The following is a 20881-nucleotide window of genomic DNA, read 5'->3' as shown; positions in this document are numbered from 1 at the left end:
GGTGGTCGAAAAACTGTAAATGAGCACACAGAACAGAGCAGGGCACGTAGTAAGTGCTCAATAAATGTCGACCGCTTTTATTATTTCACCCTTTAAAGGGAAATACTGAATTAGGCCTTTTCCAGTTAACAGATATTTTATCAACTTCTTATAATTTCACCAAAATAGCAAATGAAACCACTGTGACCATTCCCCTTTGAACCCTGAGGCATAGCTCAGGGAAGTGTCACACTCGCATTGCTGTAGTAATTATTAAGCGAATACTTTCTGACTACACAGTCACTTCCAATTCCTCATCTCATATGCTGCTGGTTTTAGGAATGGAATCTAAGTTTCCTTTTTTGGTAAAATCAAGGTAAAAAATTAATGACTTGGACACTTTAAAGGGGAAGTGGGGTAAAGTCCTTTCAAAATGTACCAGAGACAGAAAGAACTCTGGGCTGGCTGGCTTGCTTTCTCTTTCCTTCCATCCATCCTGCTTCCCTCTTTCTTCCCTCCTCTTTCTTTCTTCTTCTTTCTAGCTACAAAGAATCATAGGTTCCTATTTTTTTTTTTATGTTATGGGAAAACACAATGGATTCATTCACAAACAAAATAAGTTATGCAGAACAAAACATGCCACAAAGCGCTCAAGAGAGACAGGATTCCAGAGCAGAACTTACCCCACGCTTTAGGCTCCTGAAGCAGTGGATTTTGGGTTTGGAGGTCATGAACTCGTTGAAGCGGTGGGAGAGGGGTTCCTTTTGCTGCTTGGGAGACTGGGGGCCGTTGGGAACAGCAGAGGGTGAGGCAGAGGCAGGGGGAGGAGGGGGAGGCTGATGGGGGGATGTTAAAAGGGACACAAGCTACGTGTAAGAGATGGAGCAGTGATAGAGTGAAAATCAGAAACAAGAAGACACAAAACAAAAATAAGCATCAAATAATATTTGAAATCCAAAGCAAGAAAAACACAAACAATTAAATATTTAGGCCATGGTCCAAAAGAAAACATGTAGAACATGTTAAATGAAGAATGTGATGAAAGTGGGAGGTTTCGTAAGTAATGCAACAGAACAAGAGCAAGAAATAGTTGACAAGAAGCTCATGCAGACTTTCACATGCAAACTATAACTCTAATTAGTTATTCTAAACCAGTATAAGCCAGGAGGGTAAATATTTCTATACCGCCTAAACTAACATAGCTCAATGGGAGAAAATGAAAACCCTTAAATGCTAAGGTTATGAAAACTGCAAGACAGTCTCTTAAAATTAAGTATTAAATCATCCTAAGGTTAAAGCAGTAATGTTGCCTTGATCATATTTTATGTCCCCAGGTTAATGCTGTCATGCACCTGTTTATCACACTATGAAAAGAAAACGAAAAATGTTCATGGAAACACACGTTAACATGAATTCAAAACCAAGTTCTAAACATGGTAACAACTTCAATTAGATGCACTGATACGTTGTTAAATTTTGCGCCATATGCTCTCTCCCAGCCAAGGTACGCAGCAGCCTAGGAGATTTTGGGGTGATAAGCATGATGCAGAACGGCTGAGAGGTCAGTAATCTGTTAGTGTGGGTGACACGGTACAAGTGATAATGCATCTGAAATAAGACAAAGGGCCATGGCAAACCACCACCAAAAAGAAAGACCTTTAAGATAAAATAGCACACTAGCTTTTTTTTCCTTTCTGAAACTACAGGTTTAGGATCTTAGTTTTTTTCAAGACTAAAAGATAAAGTAAAAATCTCCACACCTTATAAAAGTCATTTCACACAGGATCCAACCATCAGTACCTTATTTTTCTTGATGAACGGCCATAACTTTCCTTTGGATTTGCCACCAAACTTGAGCTCCGGTTTGCCTTCTCCTCTGGAATTTGAAAGGCTGTTGTCTGACACAGTGCGTTTCATTGGCTGAGTGTAATCCTCAAATTCAATGTCTCCGGGAGGCTCAAACCCTGATTTATAAGCTTCTATTACCAGTTGTGAATCCTGAAATTATACCCATGAACATACAAATACATTAAAATGCATGCAAATACTTTTTACACAATGTATTATGATGAGCTCATACAGACGATATTCTAAGGGAACTACATTGATTAATACTAGTTTTTTTCCTAGTAACGCTTTTATCACGAGGAGTATCATCTGTAAACTGATATCTCTAGTTAAGATGTGAAGATACCTTCAATAATTATTTTTCTACAACTGGAGAAAATAAATATTAGTTAAGAGCTCGTTTATTAAAAGCTGAAGAATCAGTGGGCCATGATTTGCAATTCCCTTGAAAAATATACAAAAATTTGGTTCCCATCAGAGGTTCTTAAAGCAATTCAGCAGATACAAAGTCAAATCAACACCACCCCATGCAGGCACTTCTTATCATCTTTTTCCACTTTATCTTTTCCAAAATGTTCATGTTTTCAACTCTAAATAATGTTTTCATTAATTTTATTATTGTCTGTCTCCCCCTTTAGAATAGTGCCTGGCACTTGTGAATAAGTGAGCAGATTCAAATATGTGCCCAAAACTCTTGTTTTAGAAATAAAAAGAGCAATGTGGTGGGGCTTAGAGGAAAGAACTTGGGCTTTGGAGCCAGATGGACGTATCACTATGCGACTCTGGGCAAGGCTGTGACCCCTTGAGTTTGGGGTTCTCCTCAGCAGGTCATGGTGAGGACGACAGGCCTGGAATAAAGCAGGTGTTCGCTAAATACTCAGTGAACCACTTTCTAAGACAACTTTTCTCAAAATGAATTTTTTAAAACGGATACAAATAACAGCATTTAAACATGAATAGGCAGAGATAAAATGGGTACAATGAAATGAAAACTACAATAAAAATACCTAAGATCAAAGCAGCAAGACCATAATTAACTTTGCCAAGAATGGAATCTGCAAAAGAAGAGAAACTTGAAAAACCATCTGAAACATAAAAGGAGTATTTGGAAAGGGGAAGGGAATATGCAAGGAATGACGACCTATAGGGATTAAGAAAGATCTCATCTTCGAATTCTCAAAGTTACAGCAAAATCAAACTTGTCCATTCAAGTAAAGACCCAAAGGAGATACGAGGTAAGAGTGAGCCACACAGAAACCCAGGGGAGGAGCATCCCGGGCAGAGGAAAAGCATGGCAGGAGCATGCCTGCAGTTTTCAAGGAATACCAAGGTGGCCACTGCAGCATCTGGGAGAACAGAGCAAAGATAAACAGGGGAGTGGGAGGGTTCCAGATGCTTTAGGGCTTTGCAGCCCCAGGTGACTTTGGCTTTTCCTCTGAGCGAGAAGGACACTCCGGGAGGGTTCTGAGCAGAGGAGGGACGTGGTCTGACTTATTTTAAAGGGCTCTATCTCTCTGGCCTCTGTGTTAAGAAAGTACTGGCGGGGGCAGGAGGCATAAATGCAAAGGTGGGGAGACTAGTCAGATGCCTCTGCAGTGACCCAGGCTCCTCCTGCATAATCCAAGACGAAAGGGCCTTGGATCAGGAGGGTAACAGTGGCTGTGGCCAGAGCTGGTTTGGTTCTGCATGTATTTTGAAGGTAGAGCCAACAAAATCGGCTGCAAACTGATACGGGTGTGAGAAAAAGGGAGGTATCAAGGATGATTCCAAGACCGAGCAACTGAAAAGATGGAAGTGCCATCAACTGAGGCAGTGAAGAGTGGGAGGAGAGGAGGCAGGGCAGGAGCTCCATTTGGACATGTTCAGTCTGAGGTACCTGTTAGACCTCCACATGCAAAGGCCACTGGTAATTGAATATATGAAGCTGCAGTGTGCAGCAGAGGTAGGGGCTGGAAAAGTAGAATCTGCAAATCAGTGTTGAGATGGGACCTAATGCTCCAAGAGTCTACAGATCACCTAAAGGAGTGAAAGTGGAGAATAAAAGACACCTGAGATCTAAGCCCTGGAGCACCATAAAATTAAATGGAGGGAAGAAGAACATGCAAAGGAAATGAAGACCCATGAGAAGGGAAAAAGCCACCGCAGTGGCTTCCTGGGAACCAAGAGAAGGAGAAGCAGGTAAGAGGGTGGGCAAGCGGGGGCAGTGCTGTCGAAAGCTCAGGTAAGAAGACCTAGAATGGACCCTTGCCTTTAGCACCATAAGGATCATGGGTGAAGAACAATTATCAGTGATGTGATGGAAAACTAGGCTCCCATAATGGGAAGTAAAATCCTATAAATCTAGGTGGCTTATAATTTCCCAGATAAAACTGATAGAGGGAAAACATCACTCAGACATAATACTGTGAAACTGCAAGGTTTCAAGGGAAATTTCCAGGCTTCTAACACAAGAAATTAATATCAGCCTTCTTCAGATTTTAATCAATGCAGATTTTAAGTCAATGAAGCCAAAAGAAAAGTCAAGAATCACACAGAGATGACCTCATCTTTCAAAGCATAACTTATAAACCCTACTATTAGTCTCTCCCTTTAAAAGATTCACTCTCAATGTAATTTATTAATGACTATTGAAATTTTCAATAGGGTGATCAGAGAAAGCCTCACTGAGACTATTTCTTCCGAGATGTTTATAACAGTTAAAGAAAACCATCAAATAAAAAAATTTTCAGCTCACAAAAAGGATAGTTTGATCATTTCTAGAAGAAAACTTACTGGTGTAATATAGTTTGGGGTGGGGTGCCAATAATTCAAGAGCATCGATAATTTTTCTCTAAAAAGTTAGCTGAAATCACTGAAGAAGAAGGCTCTAGGTTAATAGGTATTAACAAAATAAGGAGCAAGAAATGCTGAAATCACACAGAAACAAAACAAAACAAAAAACACAAACTGCTACCAGGCATCTATTCTTCCTACAAACAGCTACCATTTAACATGTTTGGAAGCATTCGTGCACGTTGAATTGACAAAAACTTTATACACAAATGGTCTTAAATGTTGTTACACATCAAATGCTCTTGAGGCAATGAAGAATCTGAACATTAGAGGCCAGAGACACTGCTAAACATTCTGCAATGCATACGACAGCTCCCCACAGTAAAGAATTACCTGGCCTAACATGTCAAAAGTGCCCTAAAGAAACCCTGCCCCAGAGGAAACAAAGGCTTTGCCTTCTTCTAGAAATCAATCAGATCCCAAGCTGGGGAGTTTACTCAGTCAAATGACAAAAAAACACTTCGATTTAATTCTGTAATGTCTTGGACAATTTACCACTTAAATGTGTTCTCCGCAAAAGGAATCAGAGAGCTAAATCCAAACACAGAGGGCTGAATCAAAGAACTCTCAAGTGGTGTAGCCAGTATCGAAAAGCACTGTGAGCACCGAATGCACCCACCTCCCACGAGACAACTAAATGGCGCAGCACGGAGGGGGGAGGGGGAGAAATAATGGAACCACAAACAGTTGTCAATTAAGCCCAAATGACAATACCTACATTTTTCTGATCAATTGATTCAGCTGCCTTTACTATGCCGTCCAAGCATTTCCCGATGATGGGGATCACCTGCCGATCCACCTCCGCGTACGTCTTCATGGACTCTCCAATTTTCACTATCCTCCTTTCCTCCATCTCCTGTATTTTCTGTAACATTAGATTTTGTAAAAAACGAATTTGGCCCACTGTTACTTAAGGAAGCTGTTTTTCGGCAACATTGTTACCTCTAACAAATTCTCTAGGAGGCAAAGCGGTTAGGGTTAGAGCAGCCTGAGTTTATTGTGCCTCTGTATCAGCCAGCTGTATAAATATCTTATAAATTGTTAGGCTGCCAAATATACACTTTACACAACTCCATTTCAATTTCAGTAAGAATCCCCAAACTCGGTAGTTTTATCATTAACACTATTTGGTAATATACTCAAACACCTTCTCCACCTTTGATCCACTTTAACCTTCACCAAAAACACAGTATTCAGTTAACTGTCTCAACCCAGCACAGGCTGAGATATAACTAGTGTACCTTCCACTACAACTTTGGAAGTTCTTGTTTGCTGTGTGTAGACACCAAGAAACAAATATTTTTTTCTACAACCAGACTAAAAGTCATAAAAGATTCCCAAAATGGGAGGACATGTGTATATCTTTTCTCATACCATTTTTGACAACCTGAGGAACCAAAAGAAAAAAATCCAAAAGAAAGAACTATCATTTGTTGAAATCCTACAACTGTATGAATGCTGCTTTGACTCCTAAAATTGGCATTTTTATAACCAGAATCATCTTTTTAGCAATGACAGCATTAATTGGAGAATCACAGTTTAAGACTGGCGAAAAAAATGGTTGCAGGTACAAACTGTGGAAGTTTACAAAGGCTCCTAATTAATCTTGAGATTAATAATATATTTCATTCTTATTGATAGTCAATACTTGATCTAGATTCTCTAAAAAATGACTTAGTGGGCAGAGTGCAGTGGCTCATGCCTGTAATCCCAACACTTTGGGAGGCCTAGGCCAAGGCAGGAGGATCACTTGAGGCTGGGACTTTGAGACCAGCCTGGGGGGAAAAAAAAAAGGATTTAGAAGAGGCTGGGCACCATGACACCTACAATCCCAGCTACTTGGGAGACTGAGGAGGGAGGACCCCTTGAAGCCAGAAGTTTAAGGCCATCGATGATCGAGCCTGTGAATAGCCACTACACTTCAACCTGGGCAACAAAGTGAGACCCAGTCTCTTTAAAAAAAAATTTAGCAGAAATTTGGAATTATATAAACCCTTAGAATACAAGCCCAGCAATCTTGATTCAGAAGCAATGTGTTTCTAAGGAAAACAAAACCTGAAAGCTGAAAGGTTGAACGGCTTACCTGAAAGATGTTAGGTATGTGAGTATGGTAATATTCATGCTGCTCGTGGTTGAATTTCTGAAGAATTGATGAGTAATCTGCTTTGCTGTCCTCTGCCATTTGGTGACGTATTTGAGCTTGTTGTCGGGCCTTAGGACAAAAACGAGGATACCCCCACATTCATACATCATAAATAAAAGCATGGACATAATAAATAAAAGCCTGGAACTGCACAATGGGGCACCTAGGGGCCAAATTTACCTCAAATTATTGTATTTTGCAGATGCTATTTTTTAAAAAAATGTTTTGTGTTTGAATTTACTTAGGTAAGGAATGTATATCCTAGTTTTCTCAAACCTCGCCATCCTCTATTGTCTTAATGTGGCACTTTGGCCAATTCACATGTTTATGTTACCTGGATGACCCTGTGGCAACCTCTGTTCACATATTATATATATATATATTTTTTTTTTTTTGAGGAAGGGAGGGGAAATTCATACTTTTTATTTTATTTATTTATTTATTTATTTTAAGACAGAGTCTGGCTCTGTTGCCCGGGCTAGAGTGCCATGGCGTCAGCCTAGCTCACAGCAACCTCAAACTCCTGGGCTCAAGTGATCCTCCTGCCTCAGCCTCCTGAGTAGCTGGGACAACAGGCATGTGCCACCATGCCCGGCTAATTTTTTCTATGTTTAGTTGTTTGGCTAATTTCTTCCTATTTTTTGTACAGACAGGGTCTCACCCTTGCTCAGGCTGGTTTGGTAGGGTCTTAATAAATACTATCTCAAGAATCTCTAACACAATCTGAGGTCCACAGAGCACAAAACTACCCCTTGCCAGATGAAGATATAGCTCGGTCCTTAGGTGACTTGGCAAACTCACTGCATTGAGCCAAAACACAACAGGAAAAGGGCTGTGTTCCAACATAACCAAGGCAACCTTTTGTTTGCTTGCTTGTTTTTGTTTTGTTTTACTGAACCAATGTTATAGAAAATTAAGACCTAATAGTCAAAGAAAGAAAGCACATAGAAACATTCTCGTATAAACACAAAGAAGATATGCTGACGTCATTTGTCCTACTTTCTGTCTGATGGTAACATCTACTATTGGCTTTTGTCTATCTCAACGTTCTTTATTGACTTCCTGCCTATGTGACTTGAAGACTTAACCTGATTCTCACTTCGCATTTCACTCATGCATACTGGCAAAAGCCCAAGGTGGTAATTCATAGTTGCTTCCTTTATTTTCTTCCCTATTCTTACATGAACACTTCCCAAATGAAGGTAACAATATCAATATCTCCAACCTAATTTCCTCATTACTGAGGTTTTTTAGTTTCTTAAGGCCTTTAGGTATCTCGATACCATTTTATCCACTTTTCATCTACCCTTGGTTTATTTTAGCTGCCACATTCTTCCTCTTTGTTGGCAGCCTGTTAACTCCCTTCCTGACATATGCTTTGGCTTCCGCTTCTTACTGTGTCCATTAGTAAATATATTACTCTAGTCCCCAAAATGTCAAGTACCCAGCTATCCTCAAAAATCCATCCCGGTGCACAGTAGCCCTCCCTTGTTTAAGCAATAGCTTCCCACCTGCAGGTACTCCGTCTGTTCCCCTAGGCACCGAACACAAAACCCCATTAACTCTTCCAGTGCTGTCAGTTTCACCATTTATCACTTTGTTATGAATATGAAAAAAAAAAAAAACCAAGGAAATTCCCATAGAGACCTCAAATTTCTAAAATATTCTCTATTTCATTCACAAACCTTCCTCAAAAAGTCTCACAAAAATCCAAGGGGGGATTTCCTCATTTCTTATGTAAAAAACAGTAACAAGTGACAAGATAGAGTGCTCCCTTATTTATTTTAGAGATTCTTAGTGAATCTGAAACAGAGATCAGAATGTCATTGTAATATGTAACACGTACGCATGTATGTACACACACACGCACACACACACACCACCACATGAGCAGATAAAAACTTCCTGACAATAAACCCGCTTATCCCAACAGTGGGATATTTGACTTGTGAGAGCTGGTGTCACAGGCGCCCCAGCGCCCTTTGGTTGGAAGTGCCCGTGATCCTCTTCCTCTTGGCTCCACAGAATCCCTAATAGAATGTTTTAGCTTTGGCTGTACAGCTGCTTTTGTAAGCATATTAACTCCTAATACTTTCATGCTGCCCTTTACCCTGTTTATATGCAGTAATCCTGAAATATATTATAACTAGAGACCACTAGGTGTGAACCATGGAAGAAGATGAATAAAGAATGACAGGTCTAAAATCTAGCCTGGAAAGACAGCCGAGCAGCAGAAAATAAACCAGACAAACAAAACTTCAGAGGGAACAGGTCTACTTTTCATGTTAAAGAAGCATTATCTCTCTGGGAGTTTTTCTTGAATGCAAAAGCTTGTACATATGATTGCAAAAGCCCATCTATTTCCACGGTCTCTCTCCCTTCCCTGCCAAAAGGACAGGGAAATGCTTAAAAGCAGCAAAATATGGTTGTATGTCAAATTCTGCAAAGCCACAGCAGGACAACAGGACTGTCTTTTTCTCAGTTCCTATACCCAGCTGCTTTGAATTAATATCCACGTTTGAAACTCTGGCCTAGGAATGTGCCATTGTTCTAACCAAGTTTCACTATGTAAAGTCTATTTTTGATTAGTAAACTGTTATTACTTATTATTACAAAAATATTTTGAAAAACTTATCTGGAGTAACTGTTAAGTAACTATATATTTTAGAGACTGTATTTCCTACATCTAAAGCTCAATGAAGATTATAAGCATCATGATTTCTCATCTCTTTTTAGGTCAGTCTATTTCCATTCTAAACCAGACCATAAGCTATTTCTTTTAATTAAATTTCGCATTCTAAAAATAAAAGATGCTGCAACTATAGCAACATTACTATAGGGCAGAAAGACGTACAGAGGGTTGGTTTGTTTTGTCTTGTTTTAAATGAGTCAGAGTCAAAATTTAGAAATAATGTTCTAAGTAGTGCAGAATGACCACAGTTGTCCGAGGCTGTAAGTCACAGACATCTTTGAATAAGATCTAGATCACTTTCGTGTTCAACAGAAAGACTGCATTTAAACTTTAGAATTTCTTTAACAAACCCTTGGGAATCTCCCCAAATAAATCCAAATAGGCCTAAGTATGTACTGCTTACACATGACTTCACTTCTTGGTAATCCTTAACATACTCCATTCTCAATGTCCTTGTGGAAGTAAAACTGTACTGCCTAAAAGGTCAGTTTCTAAATAAAGAAAACAATATTTTAGAAACTAAACTGTAGCCCAATACTTTAAAATCCTAACGGTTTAAAGATAAAAATACCATAATCCATTTAGTAGGTTTTTAAGTATAAAATGACTGATTTTGTTAAGTACTAACTTTGACGGTTGGTATCTCTGAGCAGCAATTTTTGTGATATTTTGTGAAACCATGGTTAAGTAAAAAATTCGTGTTATTTTCGAATACGAGTTCCGTCGTGGAACCAATGCAGTGCAGACAGCTCAAAATATCAACAAGGTGTTTGGGAAGGATGTGGCTAATGAACACACAGTACATCGATGGTTTGAGAAGTTCTGTTCTAGTGATTTTAATCTTGAAAATGAGCCACATGGGCGACCTGACACCAAGGTAGATAATGATAAGTTGAAAGCTGTAGTGGAAGCAAATCCATCTCAACCTACACGTGCAACCTATGCATGAATTAGCAGCAAGGTTTGACGTTACTATTCCAACAATATTGGACCATTTGAAATAAATCCGCAAGGTAAAGAAGCTGGATAGATGGGTACCACATGAATTAAACGAGCATCAGAGGAGAAATCGTCTCAAAGCTTGCCTTTCTTTGCTGTCACAACATAAAGGCGAACCGTTTCTATACTGTATTGTTATGTGTCATGAAAAATGGATTCTTTTTGACAATTGCAAGTGTTCAGCACAATGGTTGGGATAAAGAGGAAGTGCCAAAACACAGTCCAAAACTGAATATTAATCAAAAAAAGCTAATGGTGTGTGTTTGGTGGTCCAATGTTATTATCCACTACAGCTACATGTAACCTGGTCAGTAGATTACAGCAGATGTCTACCACAACCAGTTGGGTGAAATGATGAGGATGCTTGCGATTAAGCAGCTGAGATTGGTCAATAGAGACAGGCCAATCCTCTTGCAAGACAACACTCCAACACATGTGGCACAAACAACGCTGCTCAAACCACAGAAACTGGACTTGGAAATTCTCTGTCACCCACCATGTTCATCAGACCTTGCACTAACTGACTAGCACTTCTTCCAGGCTTTGGACCCCTTCTTACAAGGAAAACTATTCAGTTCTCGACAAGCTGTGGAAAATGCCTTTGATGATATAATAAACTATACTTTTGATTTGAAATATTTAATTTAATATTTAAATATTTAATGATCTAATAGCTCAATTTAGATTATTAGCATGGTCAAAGTATATAGCTATTTTTGGCTTAATTCCATATTACTTTTTCCTTAATATTTCAAAATATTAAGGAGAATAACATTGCTGGCTGAATCTCGACTATCATAGACAGCGAATACACAGTGTACTAAGACACTTCCCCGTGGGGAACACGGTAGGTTTGCTTACTAAGTTATACCCTTGCATCTTTTTTTCATGGCTTTTGATCTCTAACAAAATGAGTAAATATGGACTAGTTCCACTAAAAATCCACTGAATAAATAAAATAATAAGATTTATTAATTTTTTGAACATGGCCTTGGACTTCTCAGAATTTTATATATTGATATTCCTTAAATAGTAAACTATTTAATGCAGCAGTGTCCAGAACTTTTAAAGAAGTCACTTTTCCCTTGTTAAAGGATATAACACATTATAAATGCCCATCTTTTATTACGAAAAGTTTGGGGAGAGCAATGAGGAATATTTTACAGTTATTACTGGTTGCCTAAACAACAGTGAATGTTTTCTGGAACAGCTGCACTTTCGATATTGCATTTCATTATTATCATAAGAAGAGACCAGTTGTATTTTAGGCTGGATGGAAAAGGGGTTTCAATCTAGATTTTATTCACTTTCATCTAAGAATGTTCTATTTTGCACCGCAGATAGGACGCCCGAATTGTCATCCAATAACCAGCAACCTGCAGCCACTCTGCTTAGCTGGCAGATGGGCCTGGCCACCACCCACAGGCTAGAGCCACAGCACGAATCCAGCACACACAGCACTTGACTCCACGTCCTCACTCCTTGAACTACCTGAGCTACTGACTTCACACTGTAGATAAAATCAAACTTATTAATGCAACAAACTGGGTTATCTGGCTGCCTTTCCCATCTTTTGTTCTTTTCTCTCCTGATTACAAAAATCTGTTTGCTGTAAATAATTCAAACTCACAGAACTATATGGTTTAAAAAGTAAAGGCTCTTGCACATTCCACTTCCTGAAAACCAGAGGATCCTGACTTTTGGATGTGGCCAGATAAATGAGAAGAAAGCACAGTATTTTTGTAGCATACAAGTGAGGCAGAGGGTGCTGGATATTATTCACTATTTTCTACATATTTTTGTTTGTTTCTTTCCCTCCTCTACTCTGAAGGAATATTTTCTAGGTATTTCTGAGATCAGAAAAACAGCAACCTGTTGGGAATCCCTTGAAAACCCTAAGTGGTATATTAGATTTCTGTAGGATCTGTCAATGGTTAGGAGTAAAATTAATTTTACCCTCATCTTTGACCTAGCAATTCTATTTCAGAGAATTTATCCTAATGAAATAATCACAAAAGATACCCATCACAGTATTGTTCATAATAGCTATTAGTTTGAAATAATAATTTGAAACAAATGATTGGTTAAATATTATGTCATACCCTCGATGGACTAATGTATAGCCAATGTGAAGGAATATTTAATGAAAAAGGGAAATAAAAACTATATGAAACTATTTTTAAAAATTTTTAAAGTTTTCAAAACAGTATTTATGGCCTAATCCCATTATTGTAAAAACGAAACATCAATAATGGTCATTCCTGAAAAGAGTGATTAAGGAATATTTTCTTTTGCCAAAAATATTAGTAAAGGAGACACTTTCTATTGCTGAATCCCAGAATTGGTGAAAGACTTAAGAGGTATGGCTTGCCTTTGAGGTCCAGTTGAAAAAAAAGCTCTGAAAAGCTAATGGAGTAGGAAGGACACTAACAAAGGAAGAGATGAAAAAGCTCTTTGTCTGGAGCAATGTTGTCACACGATAAATGGCATTGTTTAAATTTCCCAGCACACTGGAGCATCTAGAATACATTTTCAAGTTCGAGACTAAGAATGCATTTAAAAATTCCTATTCAGACAGAGTGCTGTGAGTTTTTGTTGGAGATCTCCAGGCCAGGGGCTTGCCAAAACAATGAGTCTGTCTTTGATAAATTTATAAGGGCAGCTAAAATACAAAACAGAGAAAAACTTCAAAATAAGTTAACCAAAGAAATATGCTTGAAATATTCCAGCAATTTCCTGACTTTTTCTTCCCTTTTTTTTTTTTTTTAACAGTCTTATAACTTTCTAGCCCCAGTGTTATAGGTGTCAGTGGCTGAAACAGAAGGAGAGAATTTGGAAAAGATAGCAAATGAGACCAGCATCTCAATCCTGCACAGGCCATTCACTTGCTAAACAGTTTTAAGAAAAGCCCTTCTGTTTCCCTATACCCTGGTTGCCTTACTTGAAAAGTAGAATTGGAAATATTTATTTACTCAAGGTGAGTGACAATTTCTACTAAGGGAGAAGCAGCCAATGTTGATATTGTGCATCTTGATGTTGGCAAATCTCCAAGGTAGGCCAGTGAAAACAAGTTCAGTATGAGCTCAGAGCTCTTGGTAAGATATAAATCATGGTTTCCAAGACTCGGCCCCTCCTCCTCCCTGGTTTCTAATGCGTTGCCATTGGCTATAGAGACTTGAGTTTTTCTGTTATGGTGGGTTTGAAGCTGCTTATTCCTCTCCCTTAGCCCAGAATATGACACTCACAAGGTTTCATATATGTACAGCTGAAGACAATAGCCTGAATTCTGGCTCAAAGTTAATGTCCATATGATCACCATTCTCCATTGCCACGGAGTTACTATGAAGTACAGAGATGCCTAAAGCAATTTTTAAAGTGCAGTTCTAGAAAAGACATGTTCCTTAGTAAAGTAAAAAAAATCAGTCATGTTACACAACCCAAGGAAAGAAATGAAATACCATACTTCCATTTCTGAAGAAATCTGAGGTGTTTGGTAGTAGGTTAGCAGCTGTTCACCCTTAGTCTCCAAGTCACAACAGATGTTTAATCAAGAATGTTTAATATTAAAATCTTACCTACATTACTCAGTAATATACTATCAGTGAGGCCAAGATTAAGAGTACATATAGGCGCTTCCTCCATTTAACCTTAATGTTAGTTTTTCTGCTTTCTTTAAGCTGGGCAATGCCTGGCAAAACTTTTCCTGGTTACCAGAGAAGATAACAAGGAAGCTTGTTTAGGTCTCAGGCTATGGAGTGGAATGGGGGGAGAGTGTCCTCTGAAAAACAAAACCTTAAGCCTGTGCATACTATACAGATGGTGCAAGAATCCTCAAGCCAAGAAATTAACATAAAAATTAGTTCCAGGTTGTCTGGCAGAAACGATATAAGACCTTGCTGGGAGAGTACTTCCATAATACTGCTTTAATACGATTCCCAGAGGAAAAAACAATCTCTGGTTGAAGTTATGCTCACACAAAAAAGATAATAATAATATAAATGCACAAGGAAATAAATCACCATGAAAACTGATGCAATAAGAGAGAAAAAATTAGAACTTCAGCTAAAAAAACAATTTGAAAGAAAATATAAAAAGAGAACATTTAAAAGGATAAAGGAAATAAAAGTAGCAACAGAAATCACAAGAAAATAATAAGATGCTCTAAATAAAGATCAGGCATATCTGCAGAAGAATCAAGTAGAGCTTCTAGAAATGAAAAATGAAGTCACTGAAATTTAAAAAAAACTCATTAGATGGGTTAAATAACAGAATAATTTGAAGAGTATTTATGAAGTAGCTGAGGAAGTTACACAAAATGTAATATACAGAGATAACAAAATGGAATGTATGAAAAAGTTAAGAGGCATGAGAACAGATTGAGAAGTTTCACACACATCTAATATGAGCTCCAGAACCAACAATATTAATGACAATGGTTAATATTTGAAGTGTCAATGTCTGAGAGTTTTCCTCAGAGTAAATTAAAAATAAAAAGTCTATACTTTGAAACATCATAGTGACAACATGGAACACCAAAGGCAAATACAAGGTCTTAACAACTAGAGAAGAAAGTCAAATATCTACAAAGAAATGCAATTAAATAGAAAGCCACCTTCCAAGAGGAACAACTGACAATGAAAGAAAGACAATGGAATGATATTTTCAAAATATTTAGAGAAAATAATTGCCAGTCTAGAATTCTATTTTTCTTTTTTTTCTTTCTTTCTATTTTTTTTAAGAGACAGGGTCTCGCTCTGACACTCAGGCTGGAGTACAGTGGTGCGATCATATCTCACTGCAACCTCAAACTCCTGGGCTCAAGTGATCTTCCTGCCTCAGCCTCCAAAGTAGCTGGGACAACAGGTGCAAGGCACTGTACCAGGCAAGAATTCTATATCTAGCTAAACTATCAATTAGACTAAGGACAAAATAAAGATATTTCAAACCAATAGAAAAAAGAAAATTTACCACTCACAAACCCTCTTGGAAAAAAAATTAAAACAACCTATCATCCAGGAAGAAGGAAATTTAACTCAGAAAGAATGGGACACCAGAAGTAACATCACTTGATCTGCAGTATCACATGGCACCAGCTATGTAAACAGATGGTGCACAATGGCTACCCCCTTTAGATGGGACCTATGCTTCCTCGTCCAGTAAGGGCCGCACCTCTCCATACTAGGTCCTGATAATGAGGCCTCGTGCTAATAGCTGTCACCTTACCCCAATCCACCAGTTTCACACATGTCCATTAGCCTGCCTAATTCTGTAGGCAGGAGCCACGGCTAAGAGTAAGGAGCTCATTTATAGTAATATAATCCTACCAAGATATGGGCTTAAAAAAAAAGAAAAAAATATTTATATAATCCAGTAGCAAAGCCGTGTGGTCAAGAACACTGCACTTGGACACAGAAACGTGTTTCAGTCGTGGCTGTACCATATCTAGCAGGGCCACTTTAGGCTAATGGTAATTTATCATTTTATAGTCTTACCCTTTTTATCTATAAAGGGATAAAAGAATTATGGAGAGGATTAAAAACCCTTTGGAAAATATAAAACACTTTTCCAGTGTACGTTTTTGAGGAGTAGGTTTAATAACATTTCATCAGGGTCATGTTCATGCCACCATTTGGCCTTTCACATTCTTCATAAACCACTGCCATCTCACTTCTCCAGATGGACCCTGGGGAGGCCCTGTCCTGGTGGGCAGGTCGACGCCCTCAACACGTGCCCTGAATGAGGGGCTCCCCACCTCACCTGCTCTCCCTGCTCCATCTTTTCCATTTTCACCCATCCTTCTGTTCAAGTCAAGAGGCTCCTGCGGGCCTCTCCCAGCAGCCCATAATCGGCACAGACCTTTTCCACATGCAGAATCCATAAGCAACTCTTGAACTCCTAGTGTTTGCTCATCATGGGACCAGATGATTGCATGTATGAGGGACCTCATTAATTGTCTTCTAACTGCTATTATTCTGATTATCTTCACCACACAATTAGCATGTTACTTTTGATGCTCTTATTCTCCGTTGACTCACGTTTTCCTTGCCTCTCCATCTCATCATTTTTGCTCCCTGGGGCCCTCGTGAAAGGTATCTGTTATAATCCCATGGGTGCTCTGCATGCTTCCTCTAAATAATATTCTTGTTGAATGCCTAGAATGTTAACAGTGGATAGAAGTGGAAGAACTGAGGAGGGAGGAGCCAAGAGTAACCCAAAGAGAAGGACACAAACCGGCAAAATGTAGATGACAACAACAGTGTCCGCCAACTAACTGCAGTACAAAAATAGGGCACCACTTTACATGCATCACATACCACTGAACCCTCACAGCCAGCCCCGAAGTGTAGCATTGTACTCCTATTTTACAGAATACAAAACAGACTCAGAGATGAAATAAATTGCCTCATCATACCATTTGTAAGTGGTAGAAACAAGATCTGAACCCACTTCTGTGTAACACTGAGATTAGGAAAAACCTCTTGGCCAAGGACTAGGCCATTTACTATCAGTGAAAATTAAAATACGTTTTTGTTTTTTTTTTCTTGAGACAGAGTCTTGCTCTGTTGCCTTGGGCTAGAGTGCTGTGGCATCAGCCTACCTCACAGCAACCTCACACTCCTGGGCTCAAGCAATCCTTCTGCCTCAGCCTCCCAAGTAGCTGGAACTATAGGCATGCGCCACCATGCGCGGCTAATTTTTTCTATATATTTTCAGTTGTCCAGCTAATTTCTTTCTATTTTTTTTTTTAGTAGAGACGAGGTCTCGCTCTTGCTCAGGCTGGTCTCAAACTCCTGAGCTCAAACGATCCACCGGCCTCGGCCTCCCAGAGTGCTAGGATTACAGGCATGAGCCACCACGCCCGGCCAAAATTAAAATACTTTATTAAATGAGTTACCATTTGAAAGCCTTTAGAGCACTTTGGGGCACATAGTAAGTGCTAAGTGTGACAGCTGAACACACACAAATAAATAAATGTCTCAATGAATTCACATCTATCTTCAGATCTAGGGTATGAGAATGACCTATCATTTCCCTCTGCTCTATTGCTATTTTGCACATTAACTTACAGGTTTGTTAATGATTATGCTATTAGGAGTAAATATAAATTCCAGAGAGATGACTGCTTACAGGGTAGACATTAAAACAAGAGAACAACAAAAGTGTCTGTTCTAGAAATTTTGATTTGAACATTGATACACTCATAACAGCACAGTCATAGCAACAATATCCATTTTTGATAAGACCTTTTTAATTCTATATATTTTTTCTCATTTAAAATAAAAAGCATTTTAAACTTTTTAAGCCTAAAAGATTAAGCTGCAGTTGCAAAATTTATTTCCTGCATTCATACTAACCACTTCCTCTTTATGAAAAAAATTTGTTCTCTAAATTGTTGCAGTGAACAATTCCTTCAGCTAACTAGAGTCAGACATTTTACGTGAAAAAGAAATCTGGGGAAAGCACTAGCGTTATTAACATGTTCAACAAAGATGTTAACCTAGTAGTTACAGCAACGCACACAAAAAATTTGATAGTACAATTCCTTATATGTACAATAACTAAAGTGGTCATCTTGCTGGAGACTGTTTCCCCAAATGGTAAAAAAATTTAACACTCTGCTACTCAGCTGGCTTCAGTTAGGATAGAACCAACTCCCTCCTGCCCGTGCTTCACAGAGCCTGCAAGCCTGATTCCAACTGAAGAAAACTTCCTAAACTACTAAATTTCATTTGTTTTCTTGAGGTAATTATCAAACTGATAATTATTCAAAGTAAATTCTTGCTTAAAATTGCCAAGATTGGCAAGCTGTAGTAAGATTCCTTACCCCAATTTTATTTTTCTCTTTAAAATATTCTACTATATATGACACATAAAGAGTACAAGTATATTTTATCATAATTATAAACATGAAATTTCATCTTTTATCACATACTTCTTAGAATTCTACCTTAATTCATAAATCACTGAAGATTTCCTATTCTTCTTCATCATAGGAACATCTATGTAGAATTAAAAAGCTACTAACATTCAAAACCAAATGTTTTTAGAAGTCATAATATTATACAAAAACTGGAAGGCAAACTCCCCAAGAAACCATGCTATTCAGTACTTATGGTCAGGATTGAATTGGGTTATATAATAAAAATTCATAATTAAGCCAGAAATAAGTGAACCTCTCACATTGTATAGAAACTCTTCCGGTTACTTGACATTCAGAATTGCAATGAATTTTAACTAAAAAGTCCTGTTAACTTTTCATGGAAAACGGCCACTCATAAATTGAGACTCTAGCAGTAAAAGAATCATCCAAGTTAAATGAAACTAGACCTACAAGGAAAGGAAGAAATTGTTACTGGAGTTTAAAAAACATAACTTGAACTCAACTAACAATTTCTGCAGCTGTTTGTAACCACGAACTGCAGTTTCTGTTAAACAATATCCTATTTTGCATTTAGAAATTATGTAAGAGCCAACAGTCACAAGGCCAGGGTGAATTAGAGAAAGGGAATTATTCATTGCCTGACATGGATGAACTCAGTTTAATGCATGCATTTAGAAAACACTGTTCTCTCTGTTCAGAAATATTAGTTCACATTCCATTCATTTTGATAACCTTTTCCTTTTTCATCCCAATACCACAATAAACCAACCACAGCACTATCAGAACACAAAGATTAGGTACTGCCTCTCATCCAACTTTGTCTAGTATGGTATTATTCCAAAGCAGAGTGACAGACAAACCTTGATTTTAAAGTCTTTGTCACGGAAATGTCATTCAGCTGTTCACTATAGGGCAAATGGGAAAATTCACAACACAGTAAACTAAGCATTAGGAAGAAAAGGAAAGGCAAGTTCCTCAAAGCCAGGGATTGCGTGATTGTATGTTGGTATCTGCGCCGCCTCCACACCTCAGCAGATAGTCAATGAACAATGAGTGAGGGAATGAATGAGAACACCTCGCAACTTAAGAATTCCGTCAAAGGCCCCCAGTGGCTCACACCTGTAATCCTAGCACTCTGGGAGGCCGAGGGGAGTGGATCGTTTGAGCTCAGGAGTTCGAGACCAGCCTAAGCAAGAGCGAGACCCGTATCCACCAAAAAAAAAAAAAAAAATAGAAAGAAATTGGCCAAACTAAAAATAGAAAAAATTAGCTAGGCATGGTGGCGTGTGCCTGTAGTCCCAGCTACTCGGGAGGCTGAGGAAGGAGGATCACTTGAGCCCAGGAGTTTGAGGTTGCTGTGAGCTAGGCTGATGCCACGGCACTCTAGCCTGGGCAAGACAGTGAGACTCTGTCTCAAAAAAAAAAAAAAAAAAGAATTCCATCAACAAGCTAAGTATTTTTTAAAAATCAGAAGCAGACTATGAAGTCATGATTCTATTATGATCCCCTTAAATTAAAGAAAAATATTTTGGGGGCTACGTGAAAACAGAAATAGACAAATTCAGAATTTAGTTGGATACAAAGCTGTACCAAGCAGAAGCAAACTGTAAGCAAAAAAAAAAAAATTGTTAGAAACATTTTTATAAAATAAATCAGTGGTTACCTAGAACTCTGGTTCTCATCTTCAAAAAAAAAAATCTGCAAATTATAAAGCTTGAACTGTTGACTCTACTAAAAAAAGTCTCCTATCCACTTCTCCAAATCCACAAAAAATAATCAAGAACACCTGAAGAGTTAATTGCTCAAGGTGACAATGAACAATGTCCTTTGCTGCCAGGTCAATTCTGATGTCACTGGGCTTCTGAGAAAGGAGGTTGCAGAGAGGCGGGGCTCTCCATACTCCTGAGGATGATCATTATAAACATGTGACGTGGACACTATCACATTCTGGTTGTCTAGGACTTTCCAATTGCACAATATTTTGATAGCAATGATGAAAATTTTCAAATAAATGATCACCCGAATGTCAACTAAAGGCATACCAAAAGGGTTTATTGGGGTAAGATTAAAAAAAAAAATACATCCATGTATTTTTTACACATGAAATTAAAGATCGGTATATTGGACTTTATTAAAATTGAGAACTTCTGTTCATAAAAAGAAGCCAGAACAAAAGCAAACAGTATGATACACATGCACACACACTCATATTTAGAATGTATGGGGAACATCTTCAAGTCAGAAAGAAAAAAAATCTATTTGAAAATGAACAAAAGATTTGGGCTCCTCACAAAAGAGGCTATTCAAATGGCAGATAATGGCATATGAAAAGATGTTCAACATCATTTTTCACGAAGGAAATACAAATGCAAATTAAAACCACCACAAGAGCACAGTGGCCCACACATATAATCCTAGCACTCTGGAAGGCTGAGACAGGAGGATTGCTTGAGGCCAGGAGTTTGAGACCAGCCTGAGCAACAGCGAGACCCTGCCTCTGCCAAAA

The 20881-nt window shown here is 38.4% G+C and overlaps 1 protein-coding gene across 1 annotated transcript in view; it reads right to left on the bottom strand.

The window, feature by feature from the left end:
• FNBP1 (formin binding protein 1) overlaps positions 1-20881 on the bottom strand; it is a 115504-nt gene that overhangs the window by 18706 nt on the left and 75917 nt on the right. The window contains exons 7-10 of the mRNA XM_012639789.1: positions 6743-6871; positions 5378-5524; positions 1780-1977; positions 663-845 (exon numbers count right to left, since the gene is read on the bottom strand). Of these exons, the coding sequence (XP_012495243.1) occupies positions 663-845; positions 1780-1977; positions 5378-5524; positions 6743-6871 (657 nt within the window). The remainder of the gene's footprint in view (positions 1-662; positions 846-1779; positions 1978-5377; positions 5525-6742; positions 6872-20881) is intronic.

The sequence above is a fragment of the Propithecus coquereli genome, unplaced genomic scaffold (genome assembly GCF_000956105.1).
Source record: "Propithecus coquereli isolate 6110/MARCELLA unplaced genomic scaffold, Pcoq_1.0 Scaffold142, whole genome shotgun sequence".
NCBI lineage: Eukaryota > Metazoa > Chordata > Mammalia > Primates > Indriidae > Propithecus > Propithecus coquereli.
The sequence above is the reverse complement of the archived record's forward strand: the minus strand, read 5'-3'. Positions and strand labels throughout refer to the sequence as shown.